Source organism: Danio rerio, chromosome 14 (assembly GCF_049306965.1).
Source record: "Danio rerio strain Tuebingen ecotype United States chromosome 14, GRCz12tu, whole genome shotgun sequence".
Taxonomy (NCBI): Eukaryota; Metazoa; Chordata; class Actinopteri; order Cypriniformes; family Danionidae; genus Danio; species Danio rerio.
In genome coordinates this window covers 19,936,498-19,958,424 of record NC_133189.1, presented here as the reverse complement: position 1 = coordinate 19,958,424, position 21,927 = coordinate 19,936,498, and the positions used below count along the sequence as shown (strand labels likewise).

At 34.9% G+C, this 21,927-nt stretch overlaps 2 protein-coding genes and 1 long non-coding RNA gene across 4 annotated transcripts; 2 read left to right on the top strand and 1 right to left on the bottom strand.

Annotated features, from left to right (window-relative positions):
• The first annotated feature begins 163 nt into the window (after positions 1-163).
• selenot2 (selenoprotein T, 2) lies at positions 164-8,598 on the top strand. Its single transcript, NM_001098487.2, is given in 6 exon segments — positions 164-470; positions 2,375-2,485; positions 2,589-2,715; positions 3,499-3,586; positions 3,681-3,827; positions 7,699-8,598. Coding segments are annotated over 5 exon segments (633 nt in total). The 5' UTR covers positions 164-285; the 3' UTR covers positions 3,803-3,827; positions 7,699-8,598.
• On the bottom strand, positions 7,987-11,216 carry LOC141377493 (uncharacterized). The gene is made up of 2 exons (XR_012389676.1): positions 9,777-11,216; positions 7,987-9,682 (listed from the first exon to the last, which is right to left on the bottom strand). It is a non-coding gene; the product is annotated as an uncharacterized lncRNA (long non-coding RNA).
• Positions 11,217-12,712: 1,496 nt separating this feature from the next.
• On the top strand, positions 12,713-21,701 carry rnf4 (ring finger protein 4). 2 transcript variants are annotated; one of them, NM_001386248.1, is given in 8 exon segments: positions 12,713-12,796; positions 13,292-13,372; positions 13,506-13,632; positions 15,915-15,991; positions 16,126-16,138; positions 16,400-16,523; positions 17,687-17,738; positions 20,920-21,701. In NM_001386248.1, coding segments are annotated over 7 exon segments (558 nt in total). In that variant the 5' UTR covers positions 12,713-12,796; positions 13,292-13,357; the 3' UTR covers positions 21,070-21,701.
• The last annotated feature ends 226 nt before the right edge of the window (positions 21,702-21,927 follow it).

Here is a 21,927-nt window from a genome sequence, read left to right as displayed (position 1 = left end):
TTTATCATCACTTGTTCGTTTATGTCATGTGCTTTATTGAACACAGTGTGGCGTGCTGGAGCTGCATCAACGGGTTGATGAAACACTTCACCAATAGATGTCGCCCTGAACATGTTCTCCTGCATGACTCAGCGTGGAAGACTTTTATTTTGAAATGCAACCAGTCACTTTATCCTGATTTTGATTTTTTTTTGTGAAGTACCAGTTCAGCGGCGGCGGCAGCAGCGACAGCAGCAGCTACAGCGGGTCTGTGGGTTCGGTTTGTGGCTGAGGACGGGCCCGGAGATGGCGGAGTACAGTCAGACGGGTATATTAACGGCCCTGCTGCTGTTCACAGTGGTGACTGTGAAGGATATTTATGTGGGCCGCAACAGCGTGACTCAACAGGAGAACACTGGACCCGACATAAACACACAGCGACAGAATAAACACACGTTCTACACGGGACCTGTCCTCAAGTTCCAGTACTGGTGAGAGACTGTACATACATTAATGCCATTTTTATGTTTTAACACTTTAAATATGTATATTAGCTGCTATGCTAACGGCTAATGTAGCGTATGCGAATAATAATAATAATAATAATATTACATATTCTGATGTATTAAATGGATAAATATATAACATGAATAATTATAATGTGTAAAAATCTATTTGTTTGTATTACACATAGGATGAACTGACAAAATGTGGTCTGTGTTTCTTGATTTGACTGTCAAAAAGCAAATCAACCACCCCTGTAACGTTAATATAAGTTATTAATAATAAGGAATATTTCTACAACGTAACGTATTAATGTTTGTATACAAAATTAGCATATTTGCTGCAAAAAGTGAGCATCTTGTAATTTAAAAATGTGTTGAAATAAGAAGATTATATTGTAAATCTGCTTAAAGCCAATATGAGATTACGCTGCACTTTTCAGAGCACAATCTATGCAGAAATCCATATAACGTTAATTTGATTTTAGTTGAACATTTGACACTTATTTCTGCCAAATGTACTTTCAAAATAAAAGGTACTTGACATCTTCACCAAAAATAAGAAACCTTCATCCTCCATGTCTGAACATTTTGTCTTCAAAAAGCAAGAGTTGAGGTGTGTAATATCCTCAAGAAGTACTGTGTGTTGTTTTTGCTGTTTTCAGTAGTTTGTACTTTTTCTGATAGAAGTAAAATTGGTTTTATATTCGCACATTCAGATATTCTCCTTAATAATGTAATTTCATAAAAGTATTATTTGCAGACTCTAAATAGCGAAATCGTTCAAGCAGCCAATGACTATCAAAGTACAGCATTGTTCACAGTCAAATAAACTGTGTTAATGTTGTTTTCAAGTCACACTTGCAGGTTATTTCAGATGGAAGATTCAAAATGCTGTGCTAAACAATTTAGGAAGCGTTTCACAAGTTGTCACTGTACGAATGTGTGAATATAAAACCAACTTTACCTCAATCTTTGGCTCTATGGTTTTGAAACTTTTCTTTAATATACATGGTTCTCATACTTCTTAAAAGTACTTGAACGCACTTGAATTTTAGACATGAATAGCCTTGAAAGTGCTTGAATTAAATTTAAAATAAAATTTGTTTATGGTTTTATTTAAACAATTGTGCTCAGTTGTCAAAAACAACAAAAAACTGAGACATTCTTAAATAAAAATTTGTGAATTTAATTGTTGTACAATAGCACTGACAAATAATGCACATTTCATTAATATTTTAGAAATTACTTTTGAATATTAACAGTATTTATTTTAACAAACTTTATTAAAGGTGAACATGACCCTATTAGTTTTTGAAAATTAATCTGACATTATTATAATATAAATATTAGGTGGAATATTAAGTACAGTTTGGTCTTTCGTGGTGCTGCATGTGGATTACAACTGTGTTTGGTTAAAAAAATAATGATGCTTTAAAAAGTCATTGAAAGGCCTTGAATCTGCTGTTCGTGAAAGTGTGGAAACCCTGAATATATATTGCAATAAGTATGCAATTTATCCAGATGGCTTAAATAGGTGTAGTTAGAAAAAAAAAACTCATCATTTTAGATTGATTGGGATAATTTTGTACGGGCACATCTGTATAAAATCTAATGAATAAATAAATGACATGCATAGACTATAGAAGCAAAGTGACATTTTCAAAAAAAAATTATAATAATATAGGATGGGATTTGGAAATTATTTTGATGTTTTCATTTGACGTTTTTATTAAATATTTCCAAAAAATAAATACAACAACAATCATACAAACACATTCACTCTCAAAAAAAAAGTTGAACATGAATAAATTTAGGATCCGTAAAATTCAAAACATGCATGTTCTTAATCGTTTCTATAATAGCAGTCATTAACTGTGTGTTGTTTTCAGTATTTCCTGAGGGTACAGTAAGGTGTTCCAGGAGTACTCCCGGTCTATTAGCCAGCTGTACCCGGACATCCGAATCGAGGGAGATAATTATCCTCCCAAACCTATTAACAAGTGAGTGTGTTTTCTAGATCTTCTGGAATCATCTGTCATTCCGAGTTTCCGATAGTGTTTTTTTTTGTTCTGACTTGTACTTGCCATTTATCTTCCTCTGCAGATATCTCGGAAATTTCCTCTCTTATTTTAAATTGCTTGCCATCGCTTTGATTGTGACCGGACAAAATCCTTTCCAAATGTTTGGAATGAACACTCCAAGAATATGGGCCTGGGGGCAGGAGAATAAGGTAATGTTGTTGAAGAAGCGCTTGGACTCTTAACTTTGTTTTATAACAAACTAGAGTCTAAAAATAAACATCACCACGTTAACTGACGCTTATTTTGAGGAATGAGCGGTATTTCAGAGCTGTAACCATGTCGTACTGGGCAGACCTGGTATTAGTGGAATGCAAGGGATGACGTAGCAACTTTAAATGCCTGAGTTACAGACGTAAAATCAGTCCACCTATTTGCTGTTTGAAGGAGATCTTACATGAACAGAAATATTGTTTCAATGCTGTTTGCGTTCATTAATGATTGACTATGAATAGTCTTTTTTTCTGTTTAAAATAACATGTACTGAATAAATCAGCAAAGCATAAATAATTAAATTTAATAACAATTATAACCGTGTGATCATAATAGAGATTTGTGATTGTTCATTACGCAAATTTTATTTCAAGCTGTCAGTTTTCTTAAAGGTTTGTAGCTCTAAAAAAAAAATTATCAACAGAACATATTTTTACCAATTTTAAACATTTTTTTAAAGTTTTGTTCTTTTTTTCCCCACAATTTTTTTATTTATAATTTTTTTTGTATTAAACTAAAGTCTACATTTTATTTCGATTTAATATACCTTCTATGTATAAAATCTCTCTTGTGAATTTTAGTTGATGCAAACACCAAAATGGGTCGTCACGTCTTTGACCCATATACATGTTTATCTGTCTATTCTTTGCACTGTGTTTCTAACCTGAAGCTATTTTAGCTTGAAAGAACGATTTCTCACAATTGCTTGCTCTGTTTTGCAGATTTTCTCCTGCCTCATGGCCTTTTTTATTAGTAATATGCTGGAGACCCATTTCCTCTCAACAGGAGCTTTTGAGATTACACTGAATGGTAATCTCATTAGGATCACCACTATTCTCTTTAGGAAAAATATCTACTTTTTACGTCATAATCACAAAAACGTCATTATGCCTTTCTGTTTTAGATATCCCAATTTGGTCCAAGTTGCAATCGGGATATGTACCCAACATTCAGGAGCTGTTCCAGATCTTAGATAACCACCTTAAGATGAATCAGGCCGACAAGATGAACTTTCCTTCACCGTAGTGCTGTTGTTTTTGCCAAGAGACATGTGAGTGGTTAAACCTGTACAATTACATCAGCATGTATGTCACAGCAAGTACAAGCATAGCAGCTTTTAACAAAGACTTTTTTTGTTTACGTTGTTTTCGATAGATGTGTTTCCCTCTAGGCTTTTGAGTTATTTGCAAATCTCAGTTCTTGGCAAAACATTTTTTAAGCTGAAGTGTTTAATCATTTTTATTTTGATAGTCGTATGTTCTGCACTTGTTTGATCAATGGCTTTTCAGTAATATTAAAATGAATTATCATTAAACATTTCTCATCTTTGAAAATGTCAATTAAAAGATTAAAATCATCTGTGCACCTTTAATATGTTTGCCTGAACTGTGAGAGTACAGTGTTTTTTTTCCTTTGATAAATTTGATAAATTTTGGTTCATCTTATTTAGTTTTTAATGAAGAACTTTCCGCTAAAATCTTAAAATCTTTCCGCTCCTATGCCTCTGACATATTAAAATCTATATCACACATTGATAAATTGTAATTGTGGTAATGTTAATTTCATACTAGGAGGTTTTTCATTCCTATGAAATACCAACTGGCTTTTTAAAGCAGCAGTTTAGTCCATTCGATGTTGATTCATTTACAGCTCTGGCTTGTTCAGTGAATGACTGATGGATCATTTTCATATTTCTGGGTTGCTCAGCAGCAGAAGGCTTCATTGGGTAAACTTAGAGCGAAGTGAATGGGAGAGTACAACAAATAATCGTTTTGCAACCCTATTTGCTGAAATAATCAAAGAGAAACACAACGATGGTGTTTTCAAGACTTTCAGAAAAATGAAAAAAATGTGTGAGACTAATAAAGCAGCTAGAAGAGAGCAAAACGTCAAATTTACTCTCAGCCCCATAGACACTGCATTAGAAGCACCTCGTATAAGCAGTTATTTGTTTCATGTAATTTGATAGAAAGATGATATATTACATATAAATGTTCAAATGTGTGTTATTTTTTTAAATCAAAATATAAAAAAATTTTCAAGGATTTTAGATTATGATGACCGTTAAACGCGCCAGTCTTGTGAAAAGGGTCCATTCAAATTGTTAACTCATTTCTGAGCTTTGTTTTCTAAACCATTACTACATTTTTTTCAAGCATATGAGAATTTGTCAACAATGCTTTTCTAACTCCCTCTGAAAGCGAGTACACTTTATGGATGCATTTAATGTTCTCCACTAATTGACGAAATGCATTTTAAAACCTGCTATAAATAGCAGGCTTTGAAGGATTCTTTAACCGTCGCAAAGCCCCGCCCCCTCCTCTGTCTGACAAGCTTTCTGTATCAACCATGGTGATCCTCTATCAATTTGTGCACTCCTCAAGGAAATGGTGAATAATATCTGGAAAAATGACATACTGATTTTATACGCAAGCAGACATAAAGGTCTGCAGTGTGCATAAGAGGAAAATGAAAACAATATATGTCCGTTTTTGAAAAGGTGAGATTTATGCATCTATATGAAAGCTGAGGAAATATTTTTGTTGATTTATGTTTTGTATTTGACCTTATTCTTCAATGCGGAAGTGCGCTCGTTTTTGCGATTGTTTTGGAACTTCTGATTCAGCTGCCTATGGGAGAAATGACTAGGAATAATAAACGGCAGAGAATGGTCAAACTACTTGCTCTACAAACAAGGGTTTGCATGACTATGCACACAAAATATAGCAAGACAATAAGCAAATATAAGTTTGCAACATTAAGCAGCATAACGAGCTGTTTTTAATTACTAAAAATGAATGGAAGTGAATGAGACCAGAAGTCTCGAGCCAAAATGGTTCAAATGGTTGCGCCCCCTTGTCCACGGAGAATAAGGTCGATATACAACTGTGTACTGGGAAATTGCCTATAAATTTGTTCAGATTAAGTGCACATTACTAATCAAAATTAAGTTTTGCTATATTTAGGGCTTACTAAATGTCTTTGTGGAAATGATCTTTACATTTAATTTTTAGTATAAAAGAAAAATAAATGTCAATGCATAATGTATTCTTGGCTATTGCCAAAAATATACCCCTTCAATATAAGACTGGTTTTATAAAACATGAAGCTGTAACTTTGAAATAATTTTAAATTATTTTATATTTTAAAATAATTTTAAATTAAATAGTTACACATTGATTACCTAACACATAGTTAAAAAAAACACACTCACACACACAAAATCTGGCCTCGCAAGCAAGACAAAACTATAGTGCATATATTAAGTTCAAAGAAACCTGAAGATCAATTAATTGTTTACCTAGCTTTCCAGTCTATGGTCAGGGTATCCATGGGGTCTTAAAGTCTTAGTATTAAAAAAAAAAAAATGTAGGCCTTAAAAAGTATTAAATTCACTGAAATATGGTGTTGTAGGTCTTAAATGATTTTATATGGGTCTTAATTTGTCCATTTAAAGCTACTCTATCAGTACAACAAACAATCCATCAAAAAAAAAAAACATTTAACAAAAGTAAAATTGATTAACCCTGTTAACCAATATGATTTAATTATCTTCCTGACATCATTACAAAATCATTTGTTTAAAATGTCTTCATATATTTATGAATAACCGTATGTTGTACATTTAATTTATCATAGGTTTTTAAACTTGTCTTTTTAAAGAAACGTTTTGCTAAAAATATATACGGTTGACATCAAATTTATTAGCCCTTTTGATTTTTTTTCTTTTTCTTTTTTTAATATTTCCAAGTGGTGTTTAACAGAGCAAGGGAATTTTCACAGCATGTCTGATAATATTTTTTCTTCTAGACGTAGTCTTTTTTGTTTTATTTCGGCTAGAGTAAAAGCAGTTTTAATTTTTTAAAATCATTTTAAGGACAAAATTATTAGCCCCTTTAAGCTTATTTTTTCGATATATATATTTTTTCGAGCTATATATTTTTTTATCGACAGTCTACAGAAAAAAAACATCATTATACAATAACTTGCCTAATTACCCTAACCTGCCTAGTTTACCTCATTAACCTAGTTAAGCCTTTAAATGTCACTTTAGGCTGTATAAAAGTGTCAAATATTATTTAATGTCATCATGACAAAGATAAAATAAATCAGTTATTAGAGATGAGTTATTAAAACTATTATGTTTAGAAATGTGTTGAAAAAAAACAAAAAAAAAACAGGGGGGCTATAATGCTGACTTCAACTGTATGTATATAAATGGAGTTTGCTTGTTTCGACTCACAATTTAAAATGTCTAAAAAATAACAGAATTTTCATTATTATAAGGCAAGAAAAAAAATCCACTGGCCATTACAAAAAATCCCTAGCAATTTGCCATGTGAAAGTAATTCATAATGGTCTTTAAAAAGTCTTAAATTTGACTTGATGAAGCTGCAGAAACCCCGATGGTGTTCTAGTTAGCTCATTTCACCTGTCTTTTTTCCTAGTCCTTAGGTAATTCACTGGTTATTTTGCCATGGCACATCTCTGTAAAATAAAATTAAGCTGGATGTGCTGGTCCAAATACAGAAAAGAAGAGATCATCAAGTTCTCTTATTGGTTCACTTTTACATTGTGGCTGTCCAATCAAACATATTCATTTTACACATGTTTCTATGTTTTGGGAAGGGATGAAAATGTTTATTGCAAAGCCTTTCAGGGTACCTGCTGTCTGCATAGCAAATCTCATACAAGCACATTTTCACCATTTCTTGTTCTTGTTTCGTTTTTTTTTTTTTTTTTTTAACAACAAAGAATGCAGGGAATATTTTGCAAACATTTTCTATTCTTGCAATAAAACCAACTGCAGACTTCTGTTCTTAATTTCATTGCTTTTGTCACACCATGAGATTGCATTACATCTTGACGGAACACAACACGACACAATGCAGAATGTAATGACGTTATAATTTCGTCGGTAGGTCTCCGGAGCTGTTTGGCCGGTCAGCGGGACTGTGGACTGTGGCATAATGAAGGCCTGCGCTGCAAACAGCACACTGTTGGCACAGGCTGGATGCTCAGCCACCACACACACTCCTCCTGCCCAGCAACACACACCTCTGGATCGACTGCATCTCTTCAGAGCAACACGCATTCATAGTAGGAAAGTCTCGCGTGAGCTAAAGGCACTACAGTTCTTACTAGATGCTGAAGTTGTGCCACATGCAGATGTTTTTTTTTTTTATTTTTTATTATTATTTGTGTTGATCAGGGGTAGCTTTGTAACAAGTGCTTTCAGATGAAATCGAATCTCAAGGGCAAATGTCATGTTTTATTAACGTATAGGTTTAAGTCTTAAAATGACCTTTAACAGGGTTATTTGTTTGCACTGGTGTAGATTGTACTGTACTCGGGGGTTTTTGCCTTTTTAATTTAGTGGGAATGCATTTTTCTTTATATGATAATGCTTGAAATTGTCCATTTTGTTTTGTTGCAGGTTTTTTTAGCTAGATTCATAAGTGCAGCATGTGCTTTCGGAGGGAATTAAGGCCAGATGTTTTTCTTCTGCTTAATCTTTAAGTGTGTATGTAAGCACTGCCAGGGGAATTTGTGAATGATCTTCAAATGGCTGCAGTCTTAATGATGGTGTGATTGAGTGATGCTTATTAGAAGACGTGAATGGTAATTCCAGAGACCCCCTGCTCCTCTATTTTTCCAGCTCTTTCCATGTAGATGTGGCGGTAAGCAATGTACCCTGGTATTTAAGCGTACCTCTGTGAATTTGTTACACGAGTGATACAGTAGTTGGGATTAAGTTGCATTGAGAGAAGACATTTTACTTCATTTCATAGTGATGTAAAATAAATATTGACATGTTAAAAGGTTGGTTTGTGAAATCTTTTTCATAATGTGTTGTTCCCTCATATACATTATTTTTTAATATAAACGTGTATTTATTAGGGTACACGATCAAAATTAGAAATACGTCATAGAAAATATATATCCATTGAAAAAAATTCTGTTGCATTGATGTATTATCATTTTGTTTGCCTTGTTTTTTTAACAAACCATTAACTGAGACTTTTAGCTCTTTAAAGTACTAAATTGCTGCTTGTAAATAGATAATAGTTAGCTTTAGGTATTTGGATTGAGAGTGGTTTAAGTTCATACTTTGAGTACTAAAAACAGCCAATCTCGCAATCTCAGGTAATTTAGTACTAAATACTGGAAATTGGTGCTTAAATGTTTTCTTTTATGTTTCCCAGTACTTGGTTGCTGCTGGAAGGGCATCCACTGGATAAGTTGGCAGTTCATTCCGCTGTGGCGACATAAAGAGACTAAGCTGAAGTAAAATTAATGAATGTTTTCTTTAAATAAATTTGAGCAAATAAATTGATGAGCCACTCATTGTGAACAACATTTATTAAAACATGAAATAGCCTAATTTTCACATTATCCTGTACACATTTAAAGTTTTTACTCTCTTTTTTTGTCATATTTTATGACATTTGCACAAATTCTGCCAGGTTTATTGTCTACCTTATCCTAGTTTAAGAGTGTTGTAAATGAAGTTAAACTTTCCAGGAGTATAAATGAGGGAAGTAAGGACTTTGGTCAAATGCAAAGATATTTAAATGCTATCTACGAATGTCAAGTCAAGCAAAAGGCAAAATAGCTGACTTTATATCACTGAGTTATACCACTTTGATCAGGTAAATGCTTTAGGCAAAACATTTTGCAACTATGTTTTGTGCCCGATGCTGTCAGAATGTAAAATATAAACCATTATTTTTTTATTTATTTTTTTGGACACTCATTTGTATGTGGTGATGTATTGTGTTTCCACAGATTTGGACTCATTGTTTACATACTGTACACAAAAAAAAAAAAAAAAACTAACTGGATGAAATCAATTTAATTTAATTGATGGCAAGATTTCCATCCACTCAATGTGTGTAGCACCAACTAAAACAAATATTTACACAATTAAATTCAATTTAGGTGGTCCAAGATTCATTTTCTTTCCAGCTTAGTCCCTTTATTCATCAGGGGTTGCCACAGCAGAAAACAGACTTATCCACCATGTTTCATGCGGCTCATCCCCCTGCAACCTTACACTGGGTAACACTCGAACACTTTTGCATTCACACACATACACTACAGCCAATTTAGCTCACCCAATTCACCTGCACCACATGTCTAGACTCGGGGGAAACCGGAGAAAACCCATACCAACACGGTTAGAACATGTAATTCCCACACAGAAATGCCAACTGCCCAGCTGAGGCTTGAACCAGCAACCTTCTTGCTGTGAGGCGACAGCGCTACCCACTGCTCCACCGTGACACCCAAAAGATGATTTTATCAAATAAAAGTTTAAATACATTTGCATGTTTATTTAACTTAAACTCAAAGGTCTGATATTGTTATGTATGTCTATTACATTTCGATGTTATCCTAAATGAACTAAAAGAGCCACTTTTAAACATATTTCATAATTACATATACAGTTGGTTGAGACTGATCTCAGAACTCATTTAGGACAGTTATTGCTCACTGAGCAAAGCAACAAACTGCAGTTTTGCTAATTGAGCTGCAACACCCAAAGCATGGTGCTTCTGCAAGGTGGTAACCTCAAAACTCAAAGCATTTCATAAAACTTCCAAATTTTCAAACTGAAGTGAAGATTGAACTCTTAACAAGTCTTTATATTAACTTTAAACGCCTAAGATACATTTTATTGTCAACATTTTCATCTCTTAATTCATGCTAGAAACTACACATCCCCTGTTTGGCCAAGTTAACTTAATGGTTTACAAATTCAAGTGTACTATACATGAAACAAATAAATTGGCCAAATAAATGACAAGAATTGTGTTGTTTCAGCTCATTTTAAACAGGTAGTTTGAACAAGCAGCAGTAATCTTTTTTTTTTTTTTAGTTTAAGGCTTGAAGTCACATTGTAATATATTTAGATTAATGTATCAGAACATTCAAAGCATACTATGACATAAACGTCCATTGCTTTAAAATGCATTTTTATTTGGTTTAATATCTTCTTGTGTCAAAAAACAAACAAACAATGTACTTCATGTACTTTCGAAAAAAATGAAATCTGAAACACAGTCCATATATTAAATCATGCAGTGAAGACTTGTGTCAGTTGTGAATTGGGCTCTTGTCTGTTTTCATCCTACGGAAGGTCACATGACATCAGACGCATATAACAGGGCTATTATGTGAGAATGAAGAGTACAGTAAATTATGTGACGGACTGAATGTCAATGTTCACAACGACAGAGATGTAGTTTCCTACTAATGTGCTTTATGAGATGTTCAGACAATTCATATAGTCATCCATGTGATATCTACTCACTGGCTACTTTATTAGGTAAACCTTACGAGGATTGGATTGGATACTAGTAAGGACTTTTGCTCCCAGAATTTCCCTAATCCTTTGTGGCAGAGATTCAACAAGGTACTGGAAATATTCCTCAGAGATTTTGGTCCATATTGACATTATAGCATCCATCACACAGTTGCTGCACATCCATGATGTGAATGTCCCGTTCTACCACATCTCAAAGGTGCTCTATTGGATTGAGATCTGTTGAGTGTGGAGGCCATATGAGTACATTGAACTCGTGTCATGTTCATGAAACCAGTCTGAGATGATGAATCATGCTTTATGACATGATGTGTTATCTTGCTGGAGGTAGCCATCAGAAGATGGGTACACTGTGGTCCTAAAGGGATGGACATGGTGAGTAACAATACTCAGGTAGGCTGCGGCATTGACAAGATGCTCAATTGGTACTAATGAACCCAAAGTGTGCCAAGAAAATATCCCCCACACCATTACACCACCATCACCAACCTGAGCCGTTAATACAAGGCAGGATGGATCCATGCTTTTATGTTGTTAACACTAAATTCTGACCCTACCATCCAATTTTGGTGAGCCTGTGTGAATTGTAGCCTCAGTTTCCTGTTCTTAGCTGACAGGAGTGGCACCTGGTGTTGTCTTCTGCTGCTGTAGCCCATCTGCCTCAAGGTTTGATGTGCATTTAGAGATGCTTTTATGCATACCTCAGTTGTAACGAATGGATATTTGAGTTACTCTTCTCTTTCTATCAGCTCGAAGCCATCTGGCCATTGTACTCTGACCTCTGTCACCAACAAGGCATTTGCACACAGAACTGCCGCTCACTGGATATTTTCTCTTTTTCAGTCCATTCTTTGTAAACCCTAGAGATGTTTGTGCATGAAAATCCCAGTAGATCAGCAGTTTCGGAAATATTCAGACCAGCCCATCTGGCACAAACAACCATGCCAAGTTTAAAGTCACTTAAATAAACTTTCTTCTCCGTTCTGATGCTCGCTTTAAACTGCAGCAGATCGTCTTGACCATGTCTGCATGTCTAATTGCTTTGAGTTACTGCCATGTTGTGATTGGCTGTTTTAAAATTTGTGTTAACAAGCAGTTGAACAGGTGTACCTAATAAAGTGGCATGGTGAGTGTATATATAGGCCTACCAGGAATCCCTAAATATGATACGAAGGCTCCAATTATAGAATCTGAAATGCATTTACAGTGGAAAATTGATTTTAAAATAAAATGTCTAGCGTAAAATATTTAGTTACTACTAAGTTATAGTTTGCTATGTTTTTTTGTGCAATGTAGTTATACTGTCAGAAACATTGTTTTATCTTTTAATAATAATATTAATTCTTATTATTTAAATACAGCTTGAAAATTAGCTATAATAAATGTACAATTCTGAATAAAAAGTCAAAATGGTAAAACAGAAAAACAAACAATGTTTGTACTTAAGAATAATTATTAATAAATTATTAAATCGTTAATCACAACAATTTTATCTGATTATTTGTAATTTTCTGAAAAACTTTAAGTGACAATATTTTTATTTGAAATTTTGAAAAAAATTGATCTCTCATAGCAGTTTATAGTACATACAAACCACAGGTGGCGCTGCTACGCGTTGAGAAATACAGTTCTTACTCTACTGTGATTTGTGTGGTACGTTCGTTGTGTGGCTGACAGTTGGAGAGTTCTGAGTATGTAACCGGTTATTATCTAAAACTGACGATCATTTTTATTTAGTATGTTATAATTTAATATATAGTGCATGTGTATACTAACTTAGTTATGTTATAAGACGCATCAAGCTAACAACGAAGACACCATTAGCATGTTAGCGAAGTTCGCAGCTCACTAAAGCAAATGTGACAATCTATTTAATGAATTACAAAATAACATGTCGGTGCTTTATGTAAGTGTTAGTCATTTTAAAGTCAACAAGTTAACTTAAATACCGAGGTGTTCACCCAAAGTCCCTACTTTCAGTGGATTCTATAATCTTTTGTTCACCTGGCACAGTTGTTTACATTTGAATTTGACACAATGTGAGAACGAAATTAACTTTTTGGATCAAACGTATGAAACAAAACGATGGTCTATCAACCCAAACGTTAATTTGGACTTTGATTTGTGTAAATACAGCGTCTAAACAGTTCGTGTCTTGTGTAGTATGACCAAGTTGTGTTTTACAGTTATCATCAATATTGAGGAATCATCTTTTGGCTTGATATCATTTGGAGTGATCAACACTAGTCATCATGAGTACTACTGTTGTGAGTATGGTTAACCACGTGACTGCTCACGTGATTAGTATTGATTACATTTAAACTATTGCACCTTGGTATATGGCATTCTCTATGCTGCCAAACAAGTGAGATTGTAAGCCTTCTTGTTTCTGCTTTTTAGACCCAGAGAAAAAGACGAACATCTTCCACTACATGTTCACGCCGTGGCAACAGCAAGAGGAACCGGGCCCAGATGTCTCAGACAGTGATGGAGACCATTGATGTGCTAGAAAACGACAGAACTAACAGTGAGTTTGCCTCTTGTATTGCCAGTCCTTTATTTTGGCTTCTTGATGTAAGGCGGCATTATAGATAGAGGTAAAGTTGGTTTTAAATTTGCACATTCGTTCATTTAGACGTCTCTATATTGTTTACCGTGTTACTTTGAATATTTGATCGGAACTAGCATGCAAGTATGACTTCAAAACAACATTAACACTGTTTAATTGACCTTGAACAATTCTGTACTTTGAGAGTCATTGGCTGCTTATACGATTTCCCTATTTAGAATTTGCTAAGAATATTTTTATAAAACTATGTTATTAAGGAAAATGTCTGAATACACAAATATAAAACCAACTTTACTTCTATGCATTGTTCACAGTTAATTAGATAATGTTGTTTTGAAATCATATTTGCATGCTAAATCTGATTAAATATGCAAAGTAACATGGTAAACAATATAAAGACTTCTATACGAACGAATGTGCAAATTTGAAACCAACATTACCTCTATGGCTGCATTGTTGTTTTATAGCGGAACAAAAAGGGGCATGCATTAGTTTAGTGTAAAGACCTTGTACATAGTACTAAGTCCTATTTTTCTTACCAAATGATGAATAAGTGATGGGTTTGAATCACATTTTGCAAGAGGGTTTGAATTTATTTTTTTTTATTTGGCTGAAATTTTTAACCAAGCAGATTAAATAAATCAGTCTATAGCCCTCAGATTGTTGTCAACAGAAGGAGCGCCACTGCAAAGGTGAAAGCAAACTATTTTGATTGAAGGCTAACATTTCTAATTTTAACTTGCACAGGCTAATTATTCAGGGATATCAAGGATAACAATGTGAGCTAGTAAAATAAACTTTAATGGTTAATTTTACACAGAATTTAAAGGCTGTGAATCAGATCTAATCACTGTAACCATGTATGCTGTGCTCAGGGTTGCCAGGTCCCAATCATATCAACACTCAAAATATACCACTGCCCATTCACAAAATAAACATTTTACACTATTTACACCATGCAATTTTCTTTAAAAATAACAATATATGTGTAATTATAACGATTCATTTAAACTAGTGGTTCCCTACCTTTTTTTTTGACTGAGACCCCCTTTTCTCCTGGAAATATTGTAAGCCCCCTTCCACATGTGTAGAGGTAAAGTTGGTTTTATATTTGTGTATTCAGACATTCTCCTTAGTAACATTATTTCAGAAACGTGTTTTTTGCAAATTCTAAATGGGAAAATCATAAAAGCAGCCAATGACTATTAAAGTACAACATTGTTTGCAGTCAATCAGATAGTGCTAATGTTGTTTTGAGGTCATACTTGCATGCTAATTTCGATCGAATATTAAAAGTAACATAAGTATAGAGACTTCTAAATGAACAAATGTGTGGTTATAAAACCAACTTTACCTCTATTCCACATTTAATGATATTATCGCTCAAATAAGTTTGCAGTAGGTATGACAAAAAAATGTTGTTTTCAAAAAACTGTATGTTTATTACTATAGCTGCATTTACACTGCAGTTCTTGATAGTCAATTCCAATTTTGTGAATATATCTGATTTTTTTGATGAACCGCTTGCATCATCTTTAAAATGTGACTCGTATCCGATTGTCTGTATCATGTCTGTTATTCTTGACCATACACTGAGAGAAAAAGAAAGTAAAAATGATCCGATTGCAGTACTAGAAATGTTGACTAGGTGGCAGGTATAAACCACAAGTGGCTAGATGCAACTGCACAACAATGATAGTGGTTCACAAATAAATGTTTTGGTGGGCCGAATCGCATTCTATTTTTGATGTCAGTTGCGGGCCGGAGGAAAGAGGAGGGTGGGCTGTAAATGGCTTGAGGGCCGGCAGTTTGAGACCCCTGTGTTAAAGAATACACAAAAGAAAATATTTTTAAAAAGGTGAACCAGCTGAAAGCTGTAACCATTCACTTCCACAGTAGGAAAAACAAACAGAATGGAAGTCAATAGTTACAGCTTTTCAGTTTTTTTCAAAATGTCTTCTTTTTCAACAGAATAAAGAGACTCAAACAGCATTGAAACAAGTAATTAATGACAGAATTTTCTTTTTTCTTTGAGTGAACTATCCTATTGCTTTAACAAAGGTCCTATATTATAAGATGTATTGTTACTGTCATGTTGCAGTATTTTCTACAGCAAGACCTCCATCCACAGTGGTTAAGCACAATAAATTATGTCATTGAACAGGAAACCTTACTTTTCTGACAGTTTTGGATTCTTGGAGTGTGTTCACTTCTTTCTCTTTCCCACTGTCTTGTCAAAGGTGAAGATGTGGTAGACTTAACATGTGAAGGGTCTGAACCTGCAGTCGTTGACCTCACCAATAATGACTCTATTGTGGTGAGTCTTTTTTTTTTTTTGCTTGTACTTTTGTATAGAACTAACTAAATGTGAAGTTGGTATTTTTGAAGTGACTTTGTAATATTCTTTTTCTTTCCTGTCTTGCAATTCTTTCAACATCTCGGCGGATAAAGGTTGTAGAAGATGGTAATGTATTATTTGTTCTTTTTATTGACCAAATCAAGCTTAAGTTCATAATCACTGTGTCTAAATACACCCTCAAATAATCTAATGTATATATATTTAAAAGATAGCTGTATTTTAAATATGACATTGTGCTGTTTTTAGGCCTCTTTGTAAGCCTCCTCCACAGGGCCCATTGAGTTATTAATAGTTCTGTATCAAATCATTAAATTCAGTGTTATTCTTAAACATTGTAGATGTTACATGTTGATGTCTGTGTTGTAGGTGTGCAAAGGAGAGTTTGGCCGTGCACAGAGAGTTATGTACTGAGCAGTGATGAAGAGGAAGAGTCCAGTCTCAGACTCAGTCCAGGCTTACTGTCCTCTCTACGTGACAGCTCACGAGCCAGGTACACTCTTTTCATTCAACACTCTGGTTAGATCAGTCTACAACCTGAGGCCTGTTGTGCAAAACTGGTTTGGGTTTTTACTCTGGTAAGTTTGCGTTACACTGCTAACCTGCTCTGGTGTATGATTTATTCTGCGGGATCGCAAAAATAAAAAAAGTGGAGCAATCAGCTGTGAGTAAAGTAAAAAATATTTTTAAATTGACTGTTAAGATTAATAATGGCTTAAAAATGTAAAAATGCATATTTAAACATTCACATATAAATGTACTTTTATATATTTATTTATATTTTATTTATTGCAAAATTGCTCTATATGTATATATGTATATATATGTATGTGTGTGTGTGTGTGTGTGTGTGTGTGTGTGTGTGTGTGTGTGTGTGTGTGTATATATATATATATATATATATATATATATATATATATATATATATATATATATATATATATATATATATATAAGCAATTTTGCAATTTCCTGGCTGATTTCAAATAATTAGTATTGTTGTTTGTTTTTTCTTTAATATTTAATAATAATAAAAAAAAAGTTTAATTTTTGGAAAGCATAATCTTGTTTATTCCAATTTTCTTTAAGAACTGAATTTACCACACACACAAAAAAAGAATTTTTTCAGTCTATAGTTTTAGCTTCTCTTTTAAAGATTGTCAGAAAAGTACTGCCTATTGTTAGGTCTACTATGAGCCTAATTTGTGCATTTAGGCAGAAGTAATATGACAGCGTTTAAATTGATTGTATCTTTGATAATATTATTTTTTGGTCTTCTACAGAGAGGTCGATTGTGTAGACTCTCTAATAAGAAAAGACTTAAACTGACTGTTTTCTGTTTGATGCACATGTCACTTTTTCCAGGTGCATACAGTCCAGACTTTTTCACAAACTGTTAAATTGCTAGCAAAAATTGATAAAGTTTACACCTAGTGTTGTAAACTGACTTATCCTGATCTTATCCAAGTTGGATTTGTTTGATTTTTATTTATTTTTTTGTTTATCTTGTTTTGTGCAACAGGCCTCAGTAGTGTTTCACTCCTTGTCCTGTAAAACCGCTGGTCTATGTTTAAAATTAATTTAAAATACATGCACTGTAAGATTTACGTTAAATCTGTGTTTTGAGTTTGTTGTGTGGCGTTCTGTGGTTTATAGGTCTACGCCCGGCGCCATTAGCTGTCCTGTTTGTATGGATGTTTATTCCGAGGTAAGCCATTGTATGTAGATTTAATGCAAGTGATCATAGGTGAAGAAATCACAAAAGAAACCTGAGAGATTCATCACTCTGCTAATAGTTGAATCAAAATGTTTGTTTCAAAAGTTCATCATCAAGACATTGAAATTAAATTAAGCATTTAAATCAGTCATAAAAAAAACAAAACATTTTACCCCAGTTTTTTCAATAGTTTCTGCGCTCACCTGCTGCTCCTCACAGCACGTGTGTGTAAAAACGCACTTGCTGTGAGGACGCACTTACTTTTATCTTGTTTTATGCCTGAACAACTAAATGAATGCTATGTGAAATGAAGTCTATTTAACTAGTTGTATTTTCATTGCATTAAAACATCGATGTTATAAACGGAACCATATACAATGGTAAGAAGTTGCATTAGCTGTTCACCGGAAGTTTATCGTTATGGGAAGAAACACTGCTGTGCATATACCTTATCCACTGAAATGTGGTCTTGTAGGTGTTAAATCATTTCAAGCAATCTTAAGTTTTCTATGTCTTAACATCCGTCTCAATAAAACTATTTTTAAAAAGTCATATTTATAGTCTATGCCCCATCCAATCTTTACAATGTTTTCTGTAAGTTGCTAAGAAACATGGACAAATGCCAAATGGCAGCAGTGTGTACCCTCATAAAAAACAATGTTTACAATTCTCAAAGACATGGGCTGTGTCCGAAATTGCCTACTGCTTGAGTATGTGCTTCATTTGAATTTGAATTTACTACATGACCGTTAAAAAAAAGTAAGTTCTATATAGTGTGAATGGAGCTCAGACCTACTACATCCGCCATTTGACATGATGATGTGACCTACCTGCGTCAGTTGCATTACTTCAATCGTATTTATGAATTTGTGGCACTATGGTATAGCATAACGTCCATCTGATGGAGTAGAGTTTGTCTGCAGACTGCAAGACTGGTGTAACATGAAGGGGCATAACTTGTAGTAGGTTAGAGGCATAATTTGAAGTTATGAAGACCCACATGTAAAAATTATGTTGTCAACAAGATGGCGCTGTACATCAGTTATTAACGTTTACACATACTCCACACCTAAACGCAACCATCACAGTAATTAATGTCTATACCTACCACAACCCTAAACCCAACCAACATCGTTAACATCTACACCTTACCTAAACCCAACCATCATAGTTATTAATGTCTACACCAACCCCAATCTTTATCACAACCACCACCACCGTTATTAACCTAATCATCCCAGTTATTAACGTCCACACCTTCCCCAAACCTGAACCCAACCATCATAGTTATTAACATCTACACCAACCCCAATCTTTATCACAACCACCACCACCGTTATTAACCTAATCATCCCAGTTATTAACGTCCACACCTTCCCCAAACCTGAACCCAACCATCAGAGTTATTAACGTCTACACCTTCCCCAACCCTTAACCTAACCATCAGTGATTAACGTCTACACCTTCCTCAAACATAAATGCAACCATCACTGTTATTAACGTCTACACCAGGGGTGTCCAAACTCGGTTCTGGAGGGCCGGTGTCCTGCTGAGTTTAGCTCCAACTTGCTTTAACACACCTGCCAGGAAGTTTCTAGTTTATCTAGTAAGAGCTTGATTAGCTGGTTTAGGTTTGTTTGATTAGGGTTGCAGCTTAACTCAGCTTAACTCTCTAGGACACCGGGCCTCCAGGACCAAGTTTGGACACCCCTGGTCTACACCTAACCCTAAGCCCAACTATCACCGTTATTAACATCTACACCAAACTCGGTCCTGGAGGGCCGGTGTCCTGCACAGTTTAGCTCCAACCCTGATTAAACACACCTGCTTATAGATTTCTTGTGATCTTAAAGACACTGTTTAGCATGTTCAGGTGTGTTTGACTAGTGTTGGAACAAAACTCTACAGGGACACCGGCCCTCGAGGATCAAGTTTGCCCATTCCTGGCCTACACCTTCCCCAACTGTTAACCCAACCATCAGTTATTAACGTCTAAACCTTTCCCTACTGTTAACCCAACCATCAGTTATTAAGATCTATACCTAAACCCAACATTCAGTTTTTAACGTCTACACCTTCCCCAACCCTTAAGCCAACCATCAGTTATTAACGTCTACACCTTCCCTAACCTTTAACCCAACCATCAGTTATAAATGTCTACATCTTCCCCAACCCTTAGCCCAACCATCAGTTATTAACATCCACACCTTGCGCAAACCTAAACCCAACTATCAGTTATTAACGTCTACACTTTCCCTAACCCTTAATCCAACTATCAGTTATAAACGTCTACACTTTCCCTAACCCTTAATCCAACTATCAGTTATAAACGTCTACATTTTCCCCAACCCTTAACCCAACCATCAGTTATTAATGTCTACAAACTTCTCAACCCTTAACCCAACCAACATCTTTATCAACCTCTACACCTTCCCTGAACTTAAACCCAACCATCACAGGTATTAACGTCTACACCTACCCCAACCCTAAACCCAACCATCACAGTTTTTAATGTACAGCTGCTTGTTGTGGAGGCTTTCATTCTTGACGCGCTCGCCATATTCTGTTATTTACAACCACAGAGGGTGATGCCGAGTTGGCCAACTGTCATGACAAAATGGATTAAGCCAGTGAGTTGCAGGGTGGAGTTGCTAAATGAATAAATATAATATATTAAATCAATTAGTTGTGGATAAATGTGGAGAACTCAGAACATTTTCATCAAATGTTTTCATAAGCATTTCCGCCATCTTGCCAACAACATCTCGTTGCGACTTCTTGCTTGCTTCAATGGAATCTCAATTACTGCAAGTTAGGTCTCTCTAACTTACCACAAGTTACACCCCTTCATGTTACGCCCCCATCCTTCAGTCCGCAGACAGATACGCTTGATCTAATGCGCAATTCAGAATCTCGCCAGAAGTAGTAAGTCATCCACGAACTACTTCGCATACTGTTTTTTGAATATTGTGAATTCGGACATGCTAGTCAGTTCACAATGTTTTTGTGTATGTGATTTTGAACACAACCGTTGTGCATCCACAAATTTTTATTAACAACACTTAAGAAAATGCTATTGTTCTTGGTTGTTCATTTTATGCTTCAAAAAGCGAGTTAATCCAATAAAATTGTAGACCATGCCTCTCTAACCTTCTCTCATCTGTATTTTCAGATCATGGACAGTGGTAGGCTCATGGTCTCCACGAAATGCGGTCACCTGTTCTGCAGTCAGTGCATCCGCGACTCTCTCAGCAGAGCTCACAGCTGCCCTACATGTAGAAAGAAACTCACACATAAACAGTATCACCCTATATATATCTAACGACAAGACCAGCAGCTCATTTCAGCTGAATGCTTCTCGAAAGTTCTGCGGTATGAAACAACTTCATGTTCTCGCTGGCTGTTTCATGTTTACACTTGTTAGAAATAAAAAGGCACTTGATACAGAATGAACTACTCTCAAATTGTGAAAACACTGTAATGAATTATTGGCAATATATATTGACGTGGAGTAGTCTGGGTTTGAAGTTTTGGCTGCTGCGTTTTATTTTTTTTTTCTCAATTGCCCAGTTCGCGGTATTGAATGAAATGGTTTAGGTTAGGTTCCAGTTGGATTAAAAATTGAGTGACAACCATCATAATACATCTATAAAAATATGAGTTTATGTTGAGAACAAAATAGCATTCTGCTGTGAAGGTCTGTATTCTTGTCTAGTGTAATAGCGAGCTTTTTAGTGATAGATTGGGGAGCTTCACTTAAACCTGATCAATCGATCTGAAGGTAAATGATTCTTCACTCGTTGGTTAACGGTGACGAAGCGAAAAAGGTTTGTTTGTCAACTGTACATGTTAATATTTGTATATACTTTGTTGTATAAATGACCTGTAAGTTAAGAGGTGTTAGTAATTCGAAGAACATACCATTTATTTCAATAAACATTTTGATCACCGATAGCTTGCTTTGTTCTATGAGACTTTTAAAAGCTTCTTAATTTGAGCAGGTTTTAATGAAATGGCCGTACACCCAAAGCGCTTCACAATCATTAAGGGGGGGTCTCTCCACACCACCACCAGTGTGCTGCATCCACTTGGATGATGCGATGGCAGCCACAGGATAATGGTGCCAGTGGGTTCACCACACACCAGTTAAGTTCTAGGTAGAGTGGAGAGACAGTTATAG

Bases quoted from the DNA above. Each gene is read 5' to 3' on its own strand.
- rnf4 (XM_073921446.1), top strand. The intron at 13,633-15,914 runs GTGAGTTTGCCT...GTCTTGTCAAAG, and splicing joins AGAAAACGACAGAACTAACA to GTGAAGATGTGGTAGACTTA. The intron at 17,739-20,919 runs GTAAGCCATTGT...CTGTATTTTCAG, and splicing joins GTATGGATGTTTATTCCGAG to ATCATGGACAGTGGTAGGCT.